Genomic DNA, 24,594 nt, shown 5'->3' with positions numbered 1-24,594 from the left:
TACAATCCATAATTTCACTTTTCTGCCTCTAAGATAGACCTATGACATCCAAATGCAACGACATCACATGATGTGACATTGTTGTGACCTTTTGTGATGTTTCGTGACACCATCGTCACCTGGGATGCTTCCCCAACTCCCAAAGGAGGGTTTTGTAGGTTAGAAACATACCCGTCTCTGTCAAAAAGTTTGTGGGTTTTTAATGCCTTATTGAGTGGTTTGTGGTTGCCATCGTATCGTTGTGTGTTTTCCACTCCTTTATCTTGTCTCACTTGTTTTTTGGCATTAAATTCAGTACAACTGAAGTTCTGAGCTGAGTAGTTAAGAAGAGACGAGACATCACTGATACAGCTGGGCGGAGTTGGGGACTGGCGGTTAACTGCCGTTACAATTATTAATAAGCCTTATCATACTTGGCAGTTACATGCCTCGCCAACTATAATTAGGCTCAATTCCGTTAAATCTCTACACCAGCATTAAATAGTGCCCCAGCTCTCCAAAATACCTTTAGAAATAATATACTACCTCCACCAATACCCTACTATGGTAGGGGTGGGCCTATGGGCCCTAATTGGTAAGCACCCCACCTCACATCATCTGCTTATCTTAACCTGGCACCCTCTGCAATGCCCAACAGGCTTCTCACGGGTCTTATTTCTCCTCATTGTGCTCATTGTCCCCGCTGTTTCCCTCCCTTGTGCTTTCATTGTCTCTCTCCCTTGTGCCTTTGTTGTCCTCCTCCCTCACTGGTGCCTTTGCTGTCTCTCTCCCTTGTGCCTTTGGCGTCCTCCTCCCTCACTGGTGCCTTTGTTGTCCTCCCTCACTGGTGCCTTCGCCATTCTCCCTCACTGGTGGTACATGTCATGTTATTTGGTATTACAGTACTAAAATCGCACTAGAGATGTCATCAGAGAAGTGAAGCCAGAACGTAGAGATGAGAAAGCTGATGAATACGCGAATGTATTGATATAATCAAGTAAGGCGGCCGGTAGAAATGCGTGCACCGAGATATGCCTGAATTTTACTGACTTTGAGTGCGGATGTTTATTTTGTGTGCAGAGTGGTGATAGATTTCGAGTGAGGGAAAAGAAGATACATGAAATTCGTAAGTATGGGATATATATGTATGCGCGCCTAAGCGCTATTCGGAACCAAGTAGATAGCAATAAGTATGTAAGTAGGGTCCATGACACATGTAATGAGAATATAAATGATATAGCTTTGGAAATAATGTCAGTCTAATACTAATTGAGTAAGGTATGCACCAATGAAACCAACAGAGGATATGGATAGGATGGATGGAGGATGCGCAAAGGACCCAAAGAAAAGCTGATGCAAGCCAATGAGCGCCAAGACCTGCGGCCATTGGCCAACGATGAGATACTGTGCACTATGGCAAAGACAACACAGGATATAATAGAGTCTGAGGGATGGCAAATATGGCCTATACAAGGCTGAAAAGACCATAGGTCTTACAACGCACAATGATACAACCAAATGTCCATCACTGGATAGCTCTTCTTACCTCCTCCTTCATTATCAGCTGAATAGTGTAGTGGTAACTTGGTCCCTGTTGCGATACTGTGCGGGATTTTGGCCAGGAAGCTGCTCTGCCATTCAAGTCTTGCCAATGTCATAATTTAATTATGTTGCCACTTGTAGTGTTAACTTGGTCACCATTGGCCAGGAAGCTGCTATTCTGTTCAATTCTTGCCAATGTTGAAATTTAATTATGTTGTGTTGATAACATCCAGCTCTGCTGGCTCAACTCTCCATGTTGTCATATTTTGTTTGTTTGCTTTTGCTTATGCATCACAGTGCATCAACATTGAGTGGACTAATGCATTAGTGGTGAGTGGAGGGTGATGCATGGGGTGATGCACCAGCAAGTGGAAGTGGGCATAAAGTAAAGGATGCTACAGTTGCACTGATGATGCATCACTAGTGCACTGTAGTTGTACTGTGTAATGCATCAATATGACAGCAACCAGTGTGTTCCAAAAAATAACACTCAAGATCCAGCATTCAGCAAGTAGCATCTTTACATGCTCCATCAGTAAAACACAAATTTCTTGTGAATGTCAGAGATCTGGCCAGTCTGGGGCCAGTCTGGGGCCAGAGTCTGGGGTGTTCGGCAAACGTGGCTGACCCGGGCTGAGTTTGAATTGTTTTTTGTCATGTGTTTGCTTTGTGACAATTCCAAAGCTGCCGCCATCATCATGCCTCCTGTCAGTACTAGTGTGCCTCTCGTAGATGGCTAGCGGCTGCCGACACACCCACCATTCTACTCACCACATACACTTAGTATGTGATCGTCAAGCAGGGCAAGAAGTGTGCAGCAATCCCAGACTTGCTCTGTCATCAGAGCATTGCTGAACTGCCAGTGATCATCACTGTCGCCAAGGTCGTGACGAGTCTGGGTGATTGCGTATAGGTTGGTGCAGTTCGTCGCCGATACACTAGCAAATATCATACCAAGTCAATGACGGCACTGCGAGAAGTAAATGAAAAGACGTACGCGATCTGCATCAGATCCATCCAGTGCATGGCAAGTTGCAGCTTGATGAACTGATGATCGGTGACCTGTATGTACTGCGGCATGCCTCGGTAGTATGTTCAGACGGCCCCGTTGACGCTATAGTTGGCCTGGTAGTTGGTATTGCACTCTTCGTCATACTTAGCACCTAGAGCATGCACTCGAGAACAAAAACTTACCTCGGCACTTCAGGTATATCATCCAGCCAGGCTTCGCACCCTCGCTGTGAGTGAACAAGACAATACGGCGTGGCTCCTCCTTCTTCAGCAGTGATCCGCGCTGCCATGCCGCACACTCGTGGTTGGCGCAAATCTTGATGGGAGGGTATAGCGTGCGTTTTGCTGTTCATATCACATCAGCACAATTCATGAAGGAAAAAAAAAGTACTAAGTCCTAGCTCGTGGCCATAAATCCTGAATGTGGTCTCGTCATCTGCGCTCGCCTCAGCGTTACTCGGAGCTCCCACACGATGTCCTTCACCAAGGACCATAGGACTTCAACTGCCTCTGGCGGCATGTCCAAAGAGGCTGCAAGGAAGCCGGCGACACTTGCTGGAAGAAAAGGAGGGGTGCAGAAGATGGAGACGTGGTGTGGCTGAGGCTGCAGGATATCCTCCTTGAGGATCTTGGCGCGGCGAAGGAAGGAGGTGAGGCTGTTGAATGGGAGGTCAGCAAGCAATGGATGACAGATCAAAAAGTGAGCCAATGTTGGGTGGGCTTGCACCTGTTGGCAAGGACGCCGACATTGCAACAAGGCAGGGGGGCAACAAGGCAGGTGGTGGGCGCAGCAACAAGGCAGGGGTGAGGAGGCAAGCTTAGGGGGGCGGCGCATTGACATAATTGCTTACGTGTAATGTCAGCCTTGTGAATTGAAACTCTGACTGAAAAGGTCACATGCCCCGAACTCTGGCCCTGGAGTCCACCCCGAACTATTTGCCCTGGAGTGGCCATTTCCTGGATGCCCTCGATGTCACTGAGCGCAGTGTGGCCTGCAAGAGGTCACAAAGGGTGGGTCACAACTCACAATGAACAGGTCACACTGGTATTGCAAACGTGACCAGATATAATTGGGACTCCGAATTGAGCTCTGCACACGTCAGCCGCAGCCCCAGACTTTGGCCCCAGACCCCGCCCCAGACTTTGGCCCCAGACTGGCCCCAGACTGACCATTTCCTGGATGTCCTCAATTTCTCCCAGATAATGCCTATTTTGACAGTTTCCCACAGTTTCCCACAGACTCTCACAGAGCAGACAGCGATCACATAAAGCATATAAGCACAGACAGGTAATTCACACAGTTCCAACAGGATGTATAGCTATCATGGACACCAGTGCTCGCACTGTTCCAGTTGAGTGACAAATATCAGTACAAATAAACCTGTACTACTAGATACTACCAGTGTGAATCATTCTGTTAAAAAATCGATTGAATATACACAGTGATGCATGATGTACTTGGTATGATACAAGAAACAGTGCACAACTACAAAATACACACCTCTTGCACTGGAAGAGTGAAATTATGAATTGTATCCAGGTAGTCTTCCAGCAGTATACATACCAGTCTACAATCGTCACTCAAGTTTGCCTTCAACAAAGAAATATTCTGAAATTTTCATACTTTTTTTTTGGCATCACACTTTTGTTTTCGGGGTGGCATGATATAATTTTGGGGCGGCACATGTTGCAGTTTTCGGGGCGACACACTTTCCTTTTTTGGGTGTCGCACAAATTCAGTTTCCGGGGGGGCACACATTTTATTTCGGGGGGGCACAAATAATATTTGTGCAGATTCAGCAGCAATTCAGTTTCCGGGGGGGCACACATTTTATTTCGGGGGGGCACAAATAATATTTGTGCAGATTCAGCAGCATACTTCTGCAGTATGACGCTCCAAATGCCACTTTAATAAACTGCGCGATACACAACGTAAATGCGTGATACACAACGTCGAGTGCATGATACACAATGTCAAGTGCGCGATACACAACGTCGAGTGCGCGACACGAAAAGAGCCGCAGCCTGAGCTTTCAAGTTGGGCCTTGAAGTTGTCTTAGAAGTGCTTCAAAATGACAATATCATGGATTTCGAAGGCAAAACTAAACTCTATAAGCGCTAACAAAGTAGAGTCCGAGAGTAGGAAAGAAAGACCCGAAAGTTGCCAGCATTGGCAACCAAGGGCCTGGCCAGTAGTAGTGATGATTATTGTACTAGAAAAGATATCAAGTAGATCGCAGTAGGGCACGAGAAATTAGACAGAGATAGTTACGTCGCCGATGAAATAATCCTCAGACCAAGGATTAATACGAGGAGGGGCAGATGGGCTATCAGGGTCGCGGATACCCCGTAAGATTATATCGGATGGTTGGGGTTCCACAAAATCAGGCGGCATGGCAACACGACGAAGGTTCGAAAACTGGAACTGCGCAGACAGTAAATCAGCGGTACCAAAATGGGACACCTGACGACTTGATCCAACCTCTGATGCAGCGCTGAAAAAAGAGCTGGAAGGGACAGTGTTTTTCTGTGGGGTCTGTGGCACCAGCGACAACTGTCGAATAACATCAGGAAGTTCGTCCATATCTGCATTGGAACTTTCTAGAAAAACTGAATTCCAAGCTAGTGAGAAAAAATAGTGTTTAGATACTACAAACTCACGTTTTTTAGGCTGAGAGGCCGCTGCATTCGGTGCTTGGAAATCCAATGCAAAATCCTCTCGTTTCACTGTTACAATGCCTAGTAGTATCAAGACAATGAATAAGCAACAGTATATTCTGTGAACTACGTGGTGCGCACCTTTCATTTTTTTGGTGGTTGGTTTGTATTCAGTGTCGGAGAGAATCTCAATGGATGGTGATGATTGTCGTCCACGTTTGAGCTTTGCAGCGGCTAGCAAATGAGAAAGAAAGTTGGATAAATATGTAGTAAATAATAAGTAAACCAATAAACTTACCCGCACGTGTTAGGATTCTTGGTTTGGCCTCGAAACTTGAAGCATCATCGGAATCAAGAAACATCCCGTTGTCCCCCATTTCTCGATATTCAGGATCCCATGACGCATATATATGTTCTGGCAATCTTCTCCGTAAGGCTGAAAATAGTACTAAGGTTAACATCAATAGATTATACGAGACAGAGGCTCCTTACCTATGATGACATTGGCATCTTTTACAGGGCACTTGGGTCTGCCTCGGAATCATGCAAGATCACTGCCGGTGGGGTTGTCAATGTTTACAACCTCATATCGGAGCCTCTCCTTGCTTATTAAAACCCATGGGCAAGAAGGTATGCCAATTCCTTTCCCCTTTTCTGTTGAATTGACGTACTCAAATGCTAATGGAAACACCTCGTTTTGCAGGTAATGATGGACTTTGTCATGAGTCCACGTTTGACTGAAGGAAAACCTATTAGCTGTCTCAATATGTGCTCATTGACGGCGCTCCATGTTGAGTGACTGTGTTCGTGATGGTGGACTTGTGTTAATGAGATTACCATCATCCTTCATCATATTGTGTTAGTTTTTCTTGTGCGAAGAAAGAGATAGATATTCTGAATTTACATCAAGATTATTCACCAAAAGAAGCCACGATGCAACCTTGGCAACTTTATCCTCTGAATCGAATTGGCTTGCAGCCCTTGCCTTAGTACTGGTAACTCGGCAAAATTGCAACTGTTTCAACCTGTGAGTGCCACTCATTATGCATTGCACGTTTCGCACCTTATTGACTTTACTGTTCTGCAAATTCAAACCAGTCCTGTATCCATTCAAGACTTCGTCCCTAGCTTGCTCGACACCTGTTTTTTGATTGAGCATGCTTTTGGATGAGGTAGTGGTTCGCGAGGGTCTTGCTGCAGACCCTGAACTGATTTTTTCTTTGAATATGCTGACGAGCCTCTTTTTTCCAGATGGTGCTGTGCTGTCTTGCTTTTGAGGTATGTCTCTCGTAGAATCCAGAGCCATGGGATGCTTGCTAAAGCCATGCTGACATTCTCGACAGTAGTAAGGAGCATCAGGATTAGAAGGTGGGGTGAAGTATTCACATGTGCATGCTTGCCTGCCTTCATGAAAGTCTCGGCAGTACCTTTCATTGCGGTCGGACATAGCAGCATACAGGATGAAGTAGAGATGGTTCGGGAGAACGAGAAGATGTAGTACTTCATATATTTACATCTTGCATAAGCTTTGGTTATTGATTCTAAGTCTCTCATCAATTTTCGAGCTTATTTGATTCACTATGTATGTATAGCTAAAAATATCCTTCAGTTTCGAACAAAGATAATGCTGATAGTGCTTGACACCAAAGTGTCGCACGAGCTTCCCAGACAGCATCTCTTAATGAAACTACGACAGATTTTGTTCTGTGCCTCCCAAATTGTAAGACTTCAGCCATAGCTGTATCATCATCATCTTGCTCACCAGGGAGCAAGCCATAACCTTCTGGTACGATGCCCTCAATAACTATCTGCTCAAGCATCAAAAAAAAAAGGTTCTCATCATGTTGGGTCACAAAGGGGCTTTTCTTTCCAGGAACTTCAATAGCAGCATGGCGAACGTTCTGTTCCTGATCTTCTTCTATCTGTAAGATGAGCTGATCCTCCGAATTGGTGTCTTCATCATCAGGATGGCCAGCACCAGTCTGCCCATGACAACGAGTCTGTTCTTGGCCATGGGTGCCATAATATCGTTCAATTGTGTCTGGGTGAACTCCATCGCAGTTGTCCCTGTAAACACCCAGTGTTGCCTGACTTATCAGTCGTAGATCCTGTGACAAAATATGACTGTGTTCAAATTTCAACTCGAAATGTTACCTACCTGTGGACTCTTGTTGTTTGTTGACGGGCCAGCAATTGGATGAAGGTTCCATTCTTCACAAAAAGTCTTACAGTCGTCATTGATAGCATCCAAGAATAAATTCTGGAGGAGCCACAGATGGCCTGTCTTCTCGATATCAAGACTATGCAGTCTCTCCAAGTGGTTGAAGAATGCCCTCCAACATCTCACAAACTGAGTTCCTACTTCAACCCAAAGCCGCTCAATCCTGGAATTTCGTGTGGACCTATAGTATTTGTGTGAGCATAACATTCAAAGAATTATATTTTAATACAGTGCTTACGATCCCCACATAAATGAGCCACGATTTGGGCCATTTTGCATGACCATATAAGTGGCAACATCAATATTTTCACCACCACGATGACCTGCACCAAACTGGTTCGGTGCATGGATGACCGATACTCTCCTATGAGCCCCTATGCCCTAGAATCACTATGAAATCATTTTCCCTGTGACCTGAAGTCAGACTGAGGCTAAGGGAATATTTTTCGCTTTTTTTCACTTTTACGAGTTTGTACGCGAGCGGATTGAATATTTTTGCACATTTATTCCTGCGATGAGTTTTGCTTAGTCAGCCATGAGGGTGACTCAGACAGATTCTCACACATATCAGGTGACTGTGAAAAATATGTTTGCATAAGATTACCCTGTGGGAAAGCTTACAAATCGCTAAACACGCGTCCTATGTCATTATGCTACCAGTCAATTCATCAGCCACAGATTTTATAAACATATGTACACAATATGTAATCATTTCTCACTCTTGTCTAGCTGAGTCATCAAGGGTCACCTGACACATGATCCATACGCAGCTCTTGCTGACTCATCATTATACTAACTAGAGTTATGAATATTTACTTTTGAACTCAAAGATACTGTGTGACTTGGTACTATCGAACTAAAGTTACAACTTTAAGTACGAGAAACTAGTAGTATAGCCACCAAATTTGTCTATATAAGGACCAGCTTTTTGCCCAATAAAACAAGCAGTTCCCCACTGTTTTTGACTCTCAGAATAAAATTGTGAGTGAAGTGTGAATCGGCAACCAGCAAGTGCAGTTCAAGGTTGGAGCTCACTGTGCTCAACAACCAGCACCACACTTTCGAGCTCATTGTGCTGAACATCTAGCACATACCTTGAGCTCACTGTGTCTGATGACTAGCAAGACTAATATTTCTTTTTCTGTTTTTCTCTTGATTGTCTGTCTGAATTTCTCTGTTTCTTTTTGTGTCATTGTCTGTGTCTCTGTCTGTGAATCTCTCTGTGATTGTTTTTCTTTTTTTCTCTCTCTGAGATCGTGTCTGAGATTCGTGACTGAAGCTCGTGTTCTCTGTTTCTCTCTCTGTTTCTTTGTTTCTCTGTTTCTCTGTTTCTGTTTCTCTCTCTCTGTCTCAAGTGTGTGGTGCGTTGGTGACTGTCTATACTGACCATCTCTCTGATCGCTGTCTGTTTGCTTTGTGATCGTTGTTGCTAACAGTCTCTGTGTTTGTGTTTGTGTTTGTGTTTTTGTTGTTGTAGCGGTCTCATTTTGTTGATTGACTCAACCTATCAACTTTCTCTCAAGTACCAAAGTTTCAGTCTCATTCTTACCCAGAAGTTTGGTGTTGTCTCTTTTTGTCCACGGAAGACTCTGATAGTCTAGTGAGGAGACTTTAGGTGTTGACAGTGATACCTGACCTCTTACATCTGTGTGTTATACCGATCGAGGGTAGTCATTGCGAGTTAGACTTTAGCTATTGAAAAGGGGACTTGGTATTGAAGTCCAAGGTCACCCGTTTCTGAGTCTGTTTAATACTCATTGTGAGTTCCTTGGCAGCAGGTTCAATATTAGGCTAAGAGTGCTACAAAGGCTTGACTAGGCCTGACGGTAGTTTCACCTGTTTTTGTATTGAGGGGGACTCTCATTGTAACTCCGCACAACTTGCTGCACTAAGTTTGTGTACGAATCCTTGTTGCTGTGTGAAGTGTTAGGAAGAGTGTCTGTTTGTTTTGTGTCATCTCTATATTGTTAGAGTGACTGTGTTTCCTGATTTGTTTTGTTGTTGTCTGTGTTGTTGTGATTGTTGTTGTTGTCAATCGCTGACTGACCGAGTTCTGTGTTTTTCTCTCATCGCTGTGTTTCATATCCATATTGTTGGATTGACTGTTGACTGCTGATCGCTGACTACTGACTTTTTGTGCGAGCCATATTCTACTGACTGTATCTTAGGAGCAAGGCAAGCCACCCACGAACGACCACGTTATCAGTCATTGGTATTTGTCTGAATCGCTGACCGTGGAGATATTTGGTTTTATAGGTGTTCATCTATAGATCATCTATCTAAGAAGACAACGATCGCCTCACATACGTGATGGCATACCATACTCTTCATGTGCTTCAAGAAATAAATCAAGAACTGTTGCAGCACAATTATTTGTGCTTGCTCTCAGTGCAACCACCTAGGCAGGTATTAGTCGAACTTTCAACCTGTGATGACAATTACACACTGTTCTGCAGTAACCATCAATGAAACCATGGACGACGAACCCCCATCGGATCATTTTATGGTGTCCGTCCAAATGCCAAAGAGCATTGGACCGTTTTACTTCATACTTCCTTCTTCGAATAATTTGTTGCCGTCTTAAGTGCTGTCCAATTCTGTCAACTCGCCGCAAGGATTGCCATATTCGCCTGTGTTGTACACGGACACCTTGTTGTCGAAGAAAACCAACAAGGTACTGAAAACCGGACTCTGGTCTACGACATTTGAATACTTTCACCAAAGCATCCAGGTCACAGTCACAAAGGTTGGAATATTGCCTTTCAATGCCATGTTGACGCATGTAGCGCCGTAGTGTTTCTCGATGAACATCAACAATCTTCGCTAGCTCAACATGCCTGATTTGATGTCGAGCAGAGGTGGCCTCCCTCAAGAAATCAAGATCTATTATTTTCTTCGGACGTCCTCATTTTCCAGTTCTTGCAATTCCAGTGTACTCTTGTATATCAATGTTATGCTCCTCTCTGTAAGATCCTGTGTCAGTATCTATATGTTGATCGAAAATTTGACTTACTGCTCGTTTACAGTTGTTCCTAGCTGCTCCAGATTCGAAACTGCGCACCCAAGTATTGCAGCTACATCAGCTAGCCATTTGACTGGGAGAGACTCTGAATTGTCATCCAAATTGGCAATGTCATTATCTGGTATGAGTGCTTCGAGGATTGGAAGAGCATTTGATGAGATGGCATCCACATGGAAAGCAATGCGGGTAGGGTCAGCTCCATCTGCTCGAAGAACTCGAACGGCATGATCATAAGTATGTTGGACATTCTCATAGGCAGCTCGGATTTCTGCTGACCAATTTTTAGTTTCAGGGAGAAGTGGAAGCGACAACGGCAATGAAGGACCAGTATCCATTGTTTTTGTACTCCAAGGAGTCAACGTCGGCTAGAAAAACAACTGTTCTAGAGTTCCACGAGCATAATTCACAGGTGACGTGTTTTGTGTGTTCAATGTATTGCTTTTCTGTGTCCGGTTTTATTACTAACAACTCACTCAGGCTATCTCTTCCAAGCTGTCCTTCGTGTTCATGCAATATCTACTCGATTGAAGTTCAAATTGTTGCGGTGATTCAATGACTGCAGCTCGACACCATCAAATGTTTTATTTCCTGGATGGCACCCACATCTTCCAGGTTCGTGTGTCACTTAACTATCAGAGCTATTCCAGGTGGATTGATATACTAGCAGGCGGGAAACTTGCTCTTCAGGGTGCACGCAAGCATTCTTGGTGATAAATCACTTGCTTTTCGGGATATGTTTGCTGCAAGCCAGGGCACCCAATTTCAAGAGGTTGATGGTAGCGCTGACGACAAGCCCATCTGTGTGCCGTTGCAAGTAAGCGAAAGTGCTTTCGAATTGTTTCTTTCTGTCTGTTACAATAAGTGAGTCGTTTTTTTTGCAATGGACTCCAATGGCCAATATCTTATTACAGATGGAGGCCCGATGTTCTCAAAATACCCAATAACACCATCATTCAACTACTGGAGCTGAGTGATATGTATCTTTGCAAAGATGCACGTGTCTACGCTGTTCGTCATCTCCAGCGCCAACACTACTCACTCGAACCAACACAACTTATCTCACTCGCATTGAAGTACAATATCAAAGACTTCTTTCCACATGCTTTCGAGCGGCTCGTTTCAGCTCGCATCAATGATATATCTGACGAGGAACGTCACACGGTTGGATCTATTGTATGGAACACAATGTTCAAAGTCAAGGAACACCTCGATGTACACCGTCGGATCATCACATGCAAAGCCCCACCCATGGTGCATGCAGCAACTTGCATGAAGCAAACGAGATGTGAGGAAGACTGGAAGCAGCTGTGGTGGAACAGAATGGGCAGGTTTTTGCTGGACGGACGAAATCCACAACCTTACAAGGATGCTGTTGAACAATTCGAAAAACTTGACATTGGAGAGATCAACTTGGACTGTTGGAAGGCGGTGTTCTATACTGTAAAAGCTCAAAGCGCTTTTGATCATGAGCGGACACTCATCACTCGTACAGCTGACAATCTTGCAAAATGCTTGATCATTGAGCCCAGCTTCGAAGATTTCAGCCATCCAGTTGATTAGAAGTACTACCTACTTGACATAGTACTAGTAGTATGGTATCGCGCACTCGACATTGTGTATCGCGCACTCGACATTGTGTATCGCGCACTCGGTGTGTATCGCGCATTTACGTTGTGTATCGCGCAGTTAATAAAGTGGCATTTGGAGCGTCATACTGCAGCACCTGCCCGTCGTCCCTCAATTCCTGTCATATATTGATACCAATTGTGTAAGGCTTACCTCGAAATCCTTCTCACGAGATGAGATCTCCACTTGGACCGGTTTTGCCCACGCACCCTCGGGCATTGTGACTTCACCAATAGAATAAGATGAAAGGTCCCTTGATCCCAGGGACAGAATGGTCTTGAGGGTCCTGCCCGAAGGACTTACAGGAACGTTGTGGGCAAGCGCGTTCTGTAACGCAGATTTTATTTCCTCCGATTTCGATGTCTCGCTGAACCGTTTGCTCTCTGGGAGAGTTTTGACATGTGAAGATGTAGTAACAATGGTTATGAATGATGTTCTAGGGGCAGGGGGTGCCATCGATATCGTGCGCTAGCTACAACTAGCCACCTTTTAAACATAGATAGGGGACTCTGACTAATACATTTGTAATGGTCGCTGTACATCGGGGCGACCTATATCGACTAATCCTAGTAGCTAAGCGATTGCAACATCCAAGTCATGTAGAGAGAAAGCAGTTTCCGAAAAGTATCTTGCCCGCACAGCCCTCCCTCCAAAATACCTGCCATCCAACTCCCTCACGGTCTTCCACGCACCAGAGGGACCTGCAAACAACACAAATATGCGGACAGATTCCTCTGGGTCCGCCGGCCGAGGTTGAGTCAGATGTACAATAACTCGCTCGACGGTTCCATTCTTCGAACACTCTTCGCCTGGAGGAATTTAGTCAAAATATGACAAATGAAATGTCTGAGACTGACCGATTTCATCTCTCAGATCGCCATCGTCCACATCTTCCGGTCCAACCATATTCGTTAGCACCACCACGCGGCTAGCCTCCCCAAACCTTAAACGATCTTCACGACCCTTCGCGTCCTCATTGTCATTGATGATCCGACCCATCTTTGAACCCATAGCTGGTTTGACTTTGACTGGGCCCTGCGCTTGATTTTGACCCTTCTTGCCTTTGCCTTGGGCAGCGACTTGCTCGACTGTGAGAGCGTTTACAATACCGCTCCCATCCGCACCCAGACCTTGACCTTCCTTGTGCCCCCACTTAGCCATCATACGAGCTGCAAAACCCTGTGGATCAGGACTGATAAAATTATCAGACACATTCGACAGTAAATGTACTCGGACATACCGTGTTTGAGCTTCTTCTTGCGGTACTGCGCCAGGTAGACTTGATCCTGGCCCCGGCCCACCTGCAGCCGCAGCAAGCGCACTGAGACGTGCTGCGATACTTGCGGCAGCCTTGACCTTGTCTTCAAGTGCAACTGGTATTTGAGATGATGGTGGAGGTGGCGGCGGTGGAATATTCGCCGGTGGTGCAAAGGGGTTGTATGCCAATGGAGGGGGAGAACGCGTTGGAGGCACAGGCACCATCAATTGTGCCGGCTGCATTACGGGAGCAGGTGGCTGGCTTGATGGCTCGTCATCGCTGCCGCCCGGCGATGGTTGACGGAGAGGGGATGCGGATGCAGAGAACACGGGCGGGTGGTTACCTCCTGAGGCCATGGCAAGGCGGCGCTGATAGGCTTCCTCACCCGATAAGTTATGATCAACAGGCACAGGAGTCGGTGACGGTACTCGAGCGGCGGCACCAGCAGACATTGCAAGTCGCCGCTGAAAGGCCTCCTCCCCTGACATATTGCGATCCACATGAACTGCCGGAGTGTTGGAGGCACCAAGCCCACGGGGACGTTCGTCATCTGCGCGAGACCACTTATCAAAAGACCCGTGGTCAAATCTCCCTGAAACCAAAAGTTAAACCTTGCCACATATCCAGGGTTGGTTTGCACACCACTCTTTTTTGGGCGTTGGCCTTCACTGTCACTGCCAGAGTGGTCACTTCCTCTGTCGAGAGCCTCGCGAGCACGCTTCCTTTCAGCCGCACGTTCGGATGCCCGCTCGACGCGGTCACGTTGCTTCCATAACTTATATTCGTTGTAGTCATTCGGCTTGAGAGTGTCGTAAGGCTCCAACGGATCCCATACTGCCGCAACTGGGGCATTCTTATTCTGCATATCAAGAATCAACCAAGATACCAAACTGGGTCAAGAAATACATACCTTCCTCCCCTTCCTTCCACCGCCCCCTCCGCCAGCCCTGCGTTTGTGCTGAGCCTTGAAGCCATTGATATCTTCATCAAGTATCATGGATGGAGGTTTGACTTTCTTGCCCCAGCCTTCCTTTTTGCGCCATGTGGAGTCTTTCTGGACGGTATCATCCTTGACTTCTTCTTGTTGATCCGTAGTTACTAGTTCCGGCGGAGCGAAGACGACGGCTGTTGCGGAAAGACCCGAAGCTGGCGTGGCAGCGGAAATTGCAGCTGTTGCAGGAATGGGTAGGGTCTTGGCACCCATGGGAAGGCGAGTTAAAGCGGGCTTGGGTTTTGCTGGTGCACGACGGACGGGGGCGAACGCAAGCGCAGCGGACCATCCTGTGCGAGTTCGGAGGAGTAGCATGATGATTGCAACGGTCAATATTTTGCTTCTAGACTCGATGTGCAGAGGAGGGGGAGATACCGGCTGAAAGCTTTCCTACAGACCCAGATTCTGTTCCTCCAATACTTCCATCCTCTGCCTTGGTTCCATCATTGCTTGTACTACTTGGTGCTGGTGCTGAAATAGCCTCTAGAGCTGCGGGAGCTTCGACTTTGTCTACTCCGGTTGCAGGTGTTGGTGTTGCAGGCGAAGCAGATGTAGATGATGAGGAAAGGCTAAAGGTTGCGCCAGTAGAGAATTGAATGCCGCCGTACAGGCCACCTGCTCTGCTCGACATGGCGGTCAAATAACAACCATGGGAACTTCATGGGAACTTTGATATATACTTTATCTCGAATATTTGCCATTTTTGTTAAAATACACGGAATTATTTTTCATGCACATAGTGGACAGTAATTTCGACCCATTAAGATGTAGTCAACGCCATCAAAACTCCGAGAGCGAGTCAAATCTCAAACCCAGTGTACTCTACCCATGGCCATAACGGTTGAGAACGAGCGGAATATCATAACGAATTTAGAAGCACCATATTTCACAACAGGAGACTCGCTGTGGAGACTAATACAATATTGCACATCTGTGTTGACGAAAATACGATCGACGACACGAGCAAAGCAAAGCAATGCAAATGGACAACGATGTGATATTTTTACGATGCGAGGCACAGACGATGGTGCCATTGAAGATTATACACGTCGGTGCAGTCTTCCCACTAAAGTGGGAGTCGGGGATGTATCGTAATTCGTCGTAGTGGCTGCCAAACTACCACTCAGCAGCTGATCTTTCGAAATATTTCCGCCGCGCATCGCAGCTCAGTATATGTACGGCAAATTTGCCTGCATCAATCATGGCCCACCCATTGAGCATTCTCCGCTTAGAATTGGGTGGAAGAGGCAGCGGTGGGTCGACAGACAATAGCTAGACGACAATTTTCAGTTACTGCAAAAGAAAAAGGGCTGAGCAGACGCACAGTCTTTCGCACTTGACGTACGACAGCTTCTATCGATCCTCGGTTTTCGGTGCCTTCTTTTACCTTGCAAAACAGTGGTTAACAAGAAAGACAGAGGGCGCCAGTAGGGTACACACTTGAGCAGTGACTACCCAGTCCCATATACCTCCGGGCTCTTCCACAAGACCTTCTCCAGAGTATGTGCGCCCGCGTTTTCGGCGGCCCTTGGGTAATGTTCGAGGTAATGGAGGACCAGGAAGAGCGGCGACAGGTCGTTCGACACTCAAAGTCGATGGCTCTAGCAAAGGAGATTTACTGAGCTGCACAAATAGTTGCCTTATCCCGGCAGAGAGGTTTTCTGGAAGCTCATGGGTTTTTGGAGCGAGGTGAGGAGGAGTATGCCTAGTGATTGATTGAACTGGACCTTCAGTATCGATGAACCATGGCGTGGAAGGAGGTGGTGTTGCCCCAGTGATGCTCCTGGAAGTGAATCCAAGACGTGACGGACCTGGGCCCGCAACCGTAACCGCACGGCGGATGCATCGAAGAGTTTGCATACTCGCGATATTGCTATGGTGGATTCTTGGTCAATGGTTATCGATTTGCCGCTATGCCGGAAGGATTTTCAATATCCGATCGTTGTTTGTTTTGAGTATTGCACTTTATTTTATTTTATTCGATGTATGCCTAGTTTTATTCTACCACTGGTTTGACTGCATATTGAAGCCTGCATTCGCATTGATTCCCAGCAAGGACGACCTGATGCTCGCAGTTAGTATAATAAAGGAAATGTGGACTCCTTTACAGTCGAGAGGAGTTGCAAGTGGTGTCACGTTGTAAGCCTCAGTGCAATGGGTCTCTCGTGCTCCGTTGTAAACTTGTACTACCGTTAATACAGAAACATCTTCTCGTGCCAGTGTACCATTGTTTTGGAAGTGCTGGAGCCCAGTACTGAGTCCTAACACGTTTTTATAATGCCTAGCCCACAAGGCAAAAAGGTTCGGTTCGTAAGTGTTTATACTGGAATTAAGTTGAACTCATCAGTTCCTACTGATATCATTTGCACCGCAGCCGCTCCGGATGCAATCATAAGACCACTAGTAGACTCGGAGCGATATGTTGCTAGTGGTTACAGCAATCCGGAGATTATATCATGTCTTCGAACACACAAGGAGACCAAAGATATCGTAGGTCATCTACTTAAACACGTGGAGCATCCGATACTCAAATGAATGAGATTCAGCCTCCTGAAGAAGCGCCGCTCACAATGGGGACTCAAGTCTACCCGTGGTCAAGCACACAATCGAGAGCATCGGACGTGTTCGCCAACGATTCCCCAAACAAGGTTCTCACGACATGAAACAAACACTGCTGCAGGAGGAGCAGCTTATGGTTCCGAGGTTGTATATATAATTTTCTTTCAACGAGTTTACACTCATCGCACAATTTCAGAACCTTAATACTCCAGCATGATACATGAACGTTCATCACGCCATCATCGTCCCGACGTCAGGAAACCCCCATCATGTTCCTTTACCGCCCATCGCACTCGCAGATCTGAAGATTCTCAAGGATCACTTCACCAGGGCAATACGAGATGAATCTCGATGAACCCAGGGGAGTCGAGGACGGATCTCATAGTGCTCTTGCGGATAATATGGGACCAGATCATGCTACCCATCGTCAAGATACTCGAGCATGTCCTCAAACTAAAGCACCGCTCTCGAATCTGGCTGTGTCCGACTGCAGCTTTCGCACCCATTCCTCTCCATGCATGCAGCTCATCCGTTTCAAACAAAGGCGGATCATTCTGGAAAGGAGCCATGCCTGGAAGATCTCTACATTTGCTCTTACACGCCAACACTTTCGGCTTTGATCAGATCTAGACAGTCGATGAAGAAGCGCGTGCCTCCATCATTTGTGGCGACCGGACTGGGTCACCTGGGTGCAGGGAAAGGCAAAACGCTCTTGGGTGTCGACAGCGAGCTCGAGCTTGCTCATAAGCTTCGTCCCTGCAACGGCCAACCGCACCACTATTTCTGATGACAAAGCCACACGAGCAGGTGCACTCGAAGCCTTGCAGCAGAATACCCGGGTGCACCTTGCTTGCCATGGCAAGCAGGACCCTGCGCAGCCTTATAATTCACGAACATCTGACGCTGCTCGATATCGTGGAGAAACATCTTCCGCATGCCGAGTTTGCGTTCTTATTAGCTTGTCATACTGCTGTAGGCGATGAGGAGACGCCCGACGAAGTGGTCCGCCTAGCAGCTGGTATTCAGTTTTCAGGGTTCAAGAACGTCGTTGGCACACTTTGGGAGGTCGACGATGCTGTCGCGAAACACGTCGTCGAGGCTTCTACGTCGTATGGCTGTCGTCTGGTATATATTCACATGTTGTACAAATGACCCTAATACATATTCTTGCACTCTAGCTATAGTTTATTTCTTTTTCGTATACTGTCGTGTTTTTGTCGACTAGAATGTTTCACCAAAGTTCTTGTGTACTTTTGCTTGGGTACTTAGATAGTAGGAGCCTACTCGTGCCTTCCAGTTACGCCTGAATCATTGATGCAACTCACTCAGACTTGAATTTGGTTGTTGTGTTTCTTTGCATTCGAATCCATGCTGAAGAGCTTGAAGGTAGCATAATAATGTAGCAGTGATCAAAAACAAGGGTACGCCAGATAGCGCTCGTAGTACTCGTGTATCGAGGTCACGCAATGGACTCGCGACTCTGCAAGACGCAAACGGGACCTGAGAGTAAAATAAACTTTGTTTCTTTGGGTGGATCGGACATTGACCTAACATGAGATACGAATAGGGTGTTGCATTGCTGAGATTTGAGGATTCGTTCTACACATACCCTGTATTTGGTTGCCCTTTAAGTATTTATGCATAGTCCTATGCCACTTGTTTCGGGTTGCTGCAAAGTACTGTCTCGAATAAGATGGTGTTTTTCATTATCAGTCATTCCCATACCATCAACGATTTCCCACAACGCACTAGCAAGCTCTTTCACGTCATCGCTCTCCAGGCCCATGCTCATGAGCACACAATCACTCCTTCTCATCCTTGCAGTCTGTTCCACAAACCTAGCATACCCCATAAGCGGGATCGATGTAGAAGGTGCTGTGACAAGCCATGAAGCTATCCTGATCGACGTTGGTCTAGTGTGCCGGAATATGGACGGAAAGGATGTCGGCCAGGTGCATGGATGCTGAGCGCTGAGCGCTGACTCCATGACATGAATTGTATGCCATACAATTGAGCCATGCCTGGAATCTAGAGGTTCCTGTAGTGATGACAAGTCACACTGCAGTACCGACAAGGGGTTCAGAATGTGTCGGAGTTCGATTATATGATTCTGCCGAACGTTGGCCGAACGACGTAATATGCAATTAGCAATTTGGTGCTATTCCGTGAATTTTATGGTCGACCAGTAATCTAGCTAGCTAGAACTCTTCAATCTTTCTCTTAACGTCCATGTCAGTATGGCTACCGCGCTCCCAGCAAGCTGCCTTTGTGCGGTGTTATAGCCGTCAACTCATCGAAGCACGAACCACTCGTTACATTTCTCTGGGTCCACGTACTCGTATTGTGTCGCCGCACTCCGTAACTTATGCTCTTATTTTGCACCGCTCCCAGAGCACATCAACTTCTTCGTCTGTTCCTGCAAGCCGTGATGCTACGACTAAAATTGTCACCGACGATTCATCCACTCTTGAACCAAAGGCCGCATCCCCTGCACCTAAAGATCCTGCCTCTGACGCACCGTTCATGACTCGGGCTTGGAAAAAAGTGAAACACGAAGCGGCGCACTATTGGCATGGCTCGAAGCTACTTGTTTCGGAAGTCAGGATCTCCGCCAGACTGCAGTGGAAGATTCTTCATGGAGAAAGCTTGACCCGAAGAGAACGGCGACAGGCGAGCACATTATCTCTGACACCGCTGACGGCCAAGTTTATGATAATTGGTATCTAGCTAAAGCGTACGACCCAGGACTTGCTTCGACTCGTACCCTTCGCTGTTTTCATCATTGTGCCATTCATGGAGCTCCTACTTCCTGTTGCTTTGAAACTATTCCCCAATATGCTTCCCTCGACTTTTGAAGACAAATTTGCTGCTGTAAGGCATTATGGCGTATTTTCTCCTTTCGCTTGGCTAATACACAAGTAGGAAGAGAAACAACGAAAGCTCCTCCGAGTGAGACTCGAAATGGCAAAGTTCCTCCAGGAAACGTTGCGAGAGTCTGGCTTAAAGGCAAATGCCCACATAGTAGGCTCGGACGCCTTCGAAGAGTTTTTCAGGAGGGTCCGTTCCACCGGAGAGTCGCCCTCTGCAACGGATATTATCAATGTTGCTAAGCTCTTTGACGATGACCTTACTCTTGATAACTTGTCTCGGCCGCAACTCGTTTCAATGTGTCGGTACATGGGCGTCAATGCATTCGGCACAGACAATTTCCTTCGGGGTGCCATTCGTTCCCGTCTCATGAATCTTCGCCGAGACGATCAAGTCATTTACTCGGAAGGTGTCGATGAGTTGTCGACTTCGGAGTTGCAGGCTGCATGCCAGTCGCGTGGTATCCGTACCACTGGCGTTTCTCCTGCACGACTCCGGGACGAGTTGACTACTTGGATTCACCTGCATCTTCATAATCGTGTTTCTGGTGTACTGTTGATTCTCGGGCGAGCATTTCATTTCGACCGCAAGCCTGGTGAAGATGAAGATGGAAAAACAACTGTCATTAAGAGCCTTGAAAGCGTCCTGAGCGGATTGCCAGATAACTTGGTTCGTACTCCCTTTTACTCTCCTCTTCATCATTGACGCTGTCCGCTCTCAGCTAAATGAGGCTGAACTAGAGGTTGACTCGGACAGCGCTAGCTACAAACAGAAGCTCGAAGTTCTACAACAGCAAGAGGAACTCATTGAAGATGAGGAGGAGCAGGAACAAAAGGAAGAAGATGCGCGCCGCGCCAAGCGTGAGGCCGATGAGTCAGAAGCACGCACCGCACAATCTCTTCTGCCTGACACTGAGGTGACTTTGACCCTCAAACCCTAACTTCTATGTTTTAATTTACATGGTGCAGCTTCATCCGGAACGGTTCGAAGAGGAGAACGCTCGTATGACCACCGAGCAACTGAAGGAGCTTGGCGAAGCGTTGTCGATTTTGTCAGCACAGTCTAGCGTCCTGAAAGAACGTGATGAGCTTCGCGCCCTCATGGAGGAGAACCTTCAGGCGGAAGAGGTAGTATTTTGAATTTTGTTGCAATTTCCATACTAATTATCTCACTCAGGATCCCAAGTCACCTTCAGGGGCGCTGACAAAACGTATCCGGACAATGCTCACAAAAATCGACACTCAATTGCAAGAATACGATTCACGTGTTGGCAATTCCTTGCAGATGTTCTCTGCAGATCCACAAGGACGCATACCTGTGAAGGACTTAGAAAAGGCACTCGCTGTGATCAAGCACAAGCCTGACGACGTAGTCGGACAAGCAGTGATCCAAAAGCTAGATGTCGACAAAGATGGGTTTGTGGAGCTGGAGCACGTACTCGGTCTTGTAAAGGAAGAGGGCCTTGGTGAGCAACCTGGTCATCTATTGGGGACATGGTCTAATCATGAGGCTAGGTATCGAGATCGATGATGAGGCCCAAACGTTAATAGGTCAGGGCAAAGAAATCAAGGACTCGAGACCGAGGAAGGAGGACATTGTCCAGGAGTAAAGGCTCATTCAGACATTTTACACATAGACTAGAGCACAACTCTATTATCCATACGTACCATAAGAACTTAGTACTGAGGCTTCGGCCAGCAAAGGCGAGTGGATCGTGCGGATCGTTCTGGAATCTCCAAAATGTCGTCATTTTTCAAGTCTTTGCAGTCATCATGTTCATATGATATATCATTAACGACTTGTAAATAGTACTCGTCCAGTGCGCAATGGAAGCATTGTTGCCGCAAGAAGATGTGATGACCTGGGAACCAAGATATGCCATGCGCGATGATCGTGAAGGGTATTAGATGGGGCCAGACTATCCAACAGTGGATTGAAACTTGAGCACGCACGAGTGCTAGAGGTGTGGATAACTGGGAAGCAGTCTTGCATGAAGATAATGTGTGGAAAGGTGGCTTTCATCATGCGGTTGTTACGAGGGGTGTCATTGACTTTGTCTCCTCAACAGCGTTATTGTCTTCAACTTTTTCAGAGAGATAGTTTTCATCGTCATCACCGTCGGATAGTTCAGCCCACCACCGACCAGCCTGAAGTATCAGGACACCTGTCAGCGCTACGCTGCAAACGAGGTGATTTGACGCGAGGTCAAGAGTAGGTGTTCTCAGCAAACGTGGAAACGCGTCCTTCATATGGTAGGGCGGGATTTCCGTGAACTTATCCATGAGATCTGGGATGAATATCTTTAGTATCGCAACTCATGGTTTTATGGTTCGACTGACTGGGAATGACGGAGTACGCATACATGATGACGGCAACGCCGTAGAGGACTAAGAAATAGAATAGGTGATAAACGTTCGATGGAGAACTTGAGCAGAACACATACATATGCTCCCTCCGTCAAACATCAAGTTGCCCGCTTCCAAATCATTAAAACTCCAAAAGATGGTTGTTCCGCCAAGTATAATGATGCCAAAGAGTACGTAGAGGATTTGCACGGGACCTTTGGTCAGTATCGAGTAGTAAAGAGCCGCGGTCCACAAATGCTCGTCAGTTACTGGTGACTTCCACAGAGTCAGAGAGTCTGCAATCCAATGAGTAAAGAGTGAACCTGAAAGGTAGATGTTAACATGACACGTCGACGCCGAGGAAGTCGTGAAAAAATAGACTGACCGAGTAAGAAGGAGGTTATGCAAACGACAACACCAGCTCGTACACCCATCACTGCGAGTTTGTCCAGCGATGCTTGGAAGCAACTGGTCGTAGTAAACTTTGTTGAATGACCGTTGCTGTGGAGTCACTTCGAATATTTGGTAAGTATCTGACCCGATCTCGACGAGGGCCAAGTCCCGACTGCGTCGGAAGTCATCCGATCCGCGATGTCTCGACTTGGTTTTCTCCGGATCAGTAGTATCGACCTTCAAGCTTATGACGCTCACTGCTCACCGGGTTGGGGTGGTGCTCTCCTCACGCAGACGTACTATCTGGAATCAGTTATGAAATGTGTAGCCTTCTGTGTCGACTTTTGAATGCGAGTAGCCTCACCGCGAGTCTCGCAGCGGCGCAGCGGGCCCGCGCCTTTTCAAACGGTTGTGTAGAAAATGTAAACACATCATGTTTACTCGCAAGCTTTACGTGGTCTCTTTCACAGATGTGACGAACGAGAAGACCTTGATTTCCAGATGTCATAGTCCTGTTGATATGATTGCTGCGACAGCCAATCTCAACGTTAAGTTATTCTACATATTGTAAGGACAGAACGATTTCCAATATCCTGTGACTCCCATGTGCACGCTCCACTTGAGCTCCACTGGTGCTCCAGCGGTTGTTCCTCTCTCCGTGTAACGTTTTCGTAGATGAGTTCAACGAGATGATATTAGATGCATTGCGGGGAGATTATGGTGAGTACGAGTGTCAATTATGACACGCAGAACGAAAGATGATGATGACAGCGAGCGCAGAATCGTACTTCAGTTCGGACAGCCTGAAAGAAGCTGAACAGGTGCCTCCTGACGCACCTGAACAAACGCCTGACTATCTCGCAATGTTGACGCATCCCAATACTCCTCCCCATCGATTGGACCTCAAGATCGGCGCCGTATGCGCTATTCAACGGAATCTATCAGTCGAGAAAGGATTGGTACGGAACGCGCGTGTCTGCATCGCCGGTCTTCATCGCCGGTTCATAGAAGTGCAGATTCCCGAGACGGAGGAAAGACACTGTCTCCCTCAGATTACTTTCACGTTCAATCCGCCGGGTTCGAGCTAGACGGTCAATCGAAAGCAGTTTCCATTGCGTGCGGCTTATGCTACGACGTTCAACGGAAGCCAAGGGCTAACCTTACAGAAGGCGGTTCTCGACTTGCGCACCGATTCCTTCGGGCAAACTCCTGTGGAGTGGATTGAGGAAAGACCGAAGAGATAAAGGTCGAAGAATGGAAAGGAACGATGCAGACGAGTGCGATGGTAAACAAGACTAGGTAAGCCCAACGTCGAAAAGGAGGGCGGGTCGCCAACGGTGAGCTACCCATTGCGTTAGACGGTGCCAGGCGAACTTGACTTGAGTCTTGTCCGCATCGTAATAAAATATTACGTTCGTGGGGAACATGTCGGTAGTATTGCGGTTATGAACCTATTATTAGTAGCTTCGAACGAATGCACTGTGTCGCATGTCGGGTCTGTGTGATTATTTTCTATAAATAGTACCATTCTGATAAGACAATCAGTTCATTGAATTACGCGCGAATGACGAGTCGATATCTGACACACATGATGCATTGCCCCTACCGACATCATCCACGTGATTTTGACATGTCGGCTAAAATTTCAGAGCACGCGTTCATCGATGCCATAGTATGTGCATCCCCTGACTCTCTCTGACTAGAGACACAGTACGGAACCCATTCACTACGACTCAGAGCCAGCAAGGACATATTTCACTGCCGTTCTGTCCCATGGTACCGAAACGCGGCCACGACCATCTCCGAAAGCTATGCTATGCAAGCGGCAAGCCTGAGAAGTGCGCAAAAAAGTTAGAAACCAGAACGCTTATTCTGCTGACAGCAGAGGTATGGTAAAGGTTACGGTAGGCTTCTGTTACCTGTACTGTCCCGCATGAGGCCCATGACTGGATGTCGACCTAGCCTTCTCAGGTTCACTAGTGTCCGCAGTTCTATTGTAAGCCGGGATAAATTTCAGTGATCTCTTGGTTCAATTTCCGTTTGGATCGCAGAGAGGCTCCACAGAACCACATGTATGGCATCAGGGCGTCTCGGTCGTTACGGTCACCTAATGTGGATACT

At 46.8% G+C, this 24,594-nt stretch overlaps 10 protein-coding genes across 10 annotated transcripts; 3 read left to right on the top strand and 7 right to left on the bottom strand.

Moving 5' to 3' along the window:
- Positions 1–1,889: 1,889 nt before the first annotated feature.
- On the bottom strand, positions 1,890–3,705 carry HD556DRAFT_1483302 (uncharacterized protein; the record flags this gene model as incomplete). The annotated part of the gene is made up of 7 exons (XM_041308665.1): positions 1,890–2,264; positions 2,300–2,459; positions 2,519–2,583; positions 2,623–2,684; positions 2,716–2,848; positions 2,990–3,188; positions 3,560–3,705. 7 exons carry the CDS (start codon positions 3,703–3,705, stop codon positions 2,082–2,084), a joined length of 948 nt encoding a protein of 315 aa, XP_041165953.1. The 3' UTR covers positions 1,890–2,081.
- A 2,026-nt stretch (positions 3,706–5,731) lies between these two features.
- On the bottom strand, positions 5,732–5,962 carry HD556DRAFT_1227237 (uncharacterized protein; the record flags this gene model as incomplete). The annotated part of the gene is made up of 1 exon (XM_041297151.1): positions 5,732–5,962. A coding segment is annotated over one exon (231 nt), but the record flags the coding sequence as incomplete, so codon positions are not given.
- An 820-nt stretch (positions 5,963–6,782) lies between these two features.
- On the bottom strand, positions 6,783–7,618 carry HD556DRAFT_1226545 (uncharacterized protein; the record flags this gene model as incomplete). Its single annotated transcript, XM_041297084.1, has 2 exons — positions 6,783–7,298; positions 7,349–7,618. 2 exons carry the CDS (start codon positions 7,616–7,618, stop codon positions 6,783–6,785), a joined length of 786 nt encoding a protein of 261 aa, XP_041165951.1.
- Positions 7,619–10,316: 2,698 nt separating this feature from the next.
- Positions 10,317–10,768, bottom strand: HD556DRAFT_1437365 (uncharacterized protein; the record flags this gene model as incomplete). The annotated part of the gene is made up of 2 exons (XM_041305694.1): positions 10,317–10,374; positions 10,425–10,768. The coding sequence occupies 2 exons, from the start codon at positions 10,766–10,768 to the stop codon at positions 10,317–10,319; spliced, it is 402 nt and encodes a 133-aa protein (XP_041165950.1).
- A 398-nt stretch (positions 10,769–11,166) lies between these two features.
- On the top strand, positions 11,167–11,993 carry HD556DRAFT_1226783 (uncharacterized protein; the record flags this gene model as incomplete). The annotated part of the gene is made up of 2 exons (XM_041297110.1): positions 11,167–11,294; positions 11,351–11,993. 2 exons carry the CDS (start codon positions 11,167–11,169, stop codon positions 11,991–11,993), a joined length of 771 nt encoding a protein of 256 aa, XP_041165949.1.
- A 525-nt stretch (positions 11,994–12,518) lies between these two features.
- On the bottom strand, positions 12,519–15,039 carry HD556DRAFT_1329113 (uncharacterized protein). Its single transcript, XM_041301641.1, has 6 exons — positions 14,684–15,039; positions 14,228–14,598; positions 13,960–14,176; positions 13,300–13,909; positions 12,917–13,251; positions 12,519–12,868 (listed from the first exon to the last, which is right to left on the bottom strand). Exons 1-6 carry the CDS (start codon positions 14,937–14,939, stop codon positions 12,633–12,635), a joined length of 2,025 nt encoding a protein of 674 aa, XP_041165948.1. The 5' UTR covers positions 14,940–15,039; the 3' UTR covers positions 12,519–12,632.
- HD556DRAFT_1329106 (uncharacterized protein) lies at positions 15,040–16,228 on the bottom strand. Its single transcript, XM_041301640.1, has 3 exons — positions 15,749–16,228; positions 15,633–15,695; positions 15,040–15,580 (listed from the first exon to the last, which is right to left on the bottom strand). The coding sequence occupies exons 1-3, from the start codon at positions 16,166–16,168 to the stop codon at positions 15,425–15,427; spliced, it is 639 nt and encodes a 212-aa protein (XP_041165947.1). The 5' UTR covers positions 16,169–16,228; the 3' UTR covers positions 15,040–15,424.
- Positions 16,229–17,509: 1,281 nt separating this feature from the next.
- On the top strand, positions 17,510–19,017 carry HD556DRAFT_1523604 (uncharacterized protein). The gene is made up of 2 exons (XM_041309221.1): positions 17,510–17,976; positions 18,648–19,017. The coding sequence occupies exons 1-2, from the start codon at positions 17,654–17,656 to the stop codon at positions 18,832–18,834; spliced, it is 510 nt and encodes a 169-aa protein (XP_041165946.1). The 5' UTR covers positions 17,510–17,653; the 3' UTR covers positions 18,835–19,017.
- Positions 19,018–21,468, top strand: HD556DRAFT_1329094 (LETM1-like protein-domain-containing protein). Its single transcript, XM_041301639.1, has 7 exons — positions 19,018–19,537; positions 19,595–19,738; positions 19,790–20,404; positions 20,457–20,651; positions 20,704–20,862; positions 20,912–21,200; positions 21,250–21,468. The coding sequence occupies exons 1-7, from the start codon at positions 19,097–19,099 to the stop codon at positions 21,342–21,344; spliced, it is 1,938 nt and encodes a 645-aa protein (XP_041165945.1). The 5' UTR covers positions 19,018–19,096; the 3' UTR covers positions 21,345–21,468.
- HD556DRAFT_1329090 (Shr3 amino acid permease chaperone) lies at positions 21,469–22,647 on the bottom strand. Its single transcript, XM_041301638.1, has 4 exons — positions 22,466–22,647; positions 22,179–22,403; positions 22,075–22,122; positions 21,469–22,022 (listed from the first exon to the last, which is right to left on the bottom strand). Exons 1-4 carry the CDS (start codon positions 22,512–22,514, stop codon positions 21,757–21,759), a joined length of 588 nt encoding a protein of 195 aa, XP_041165944.1. The 5' UTR covers positions 22,515–22,647; the 3' UTR covers positions 21,469–21,756.
- Between the last annotated feature and the right edge of the window lie 1,947 nt (positions 22,648–24,594).

The sequence above is a fragment of the Suillus plorans genome (assembly GCF_016647745.1).
Source record: "Suillus plorans strain S12 chromosome Unknown HD556scaffold_4, whole genome shotgun sequence".
NCBI classification, from domain to species: domain Eukaryota; kingdom Fungi; phylum Basidiomycota; class Agaricomycetes; order Boletales; family Suillaceae; genus Suillus; species Suillus plorans.
This window is presented reverse-complemented; position numbering and strand designations above follow the sequence as displayed.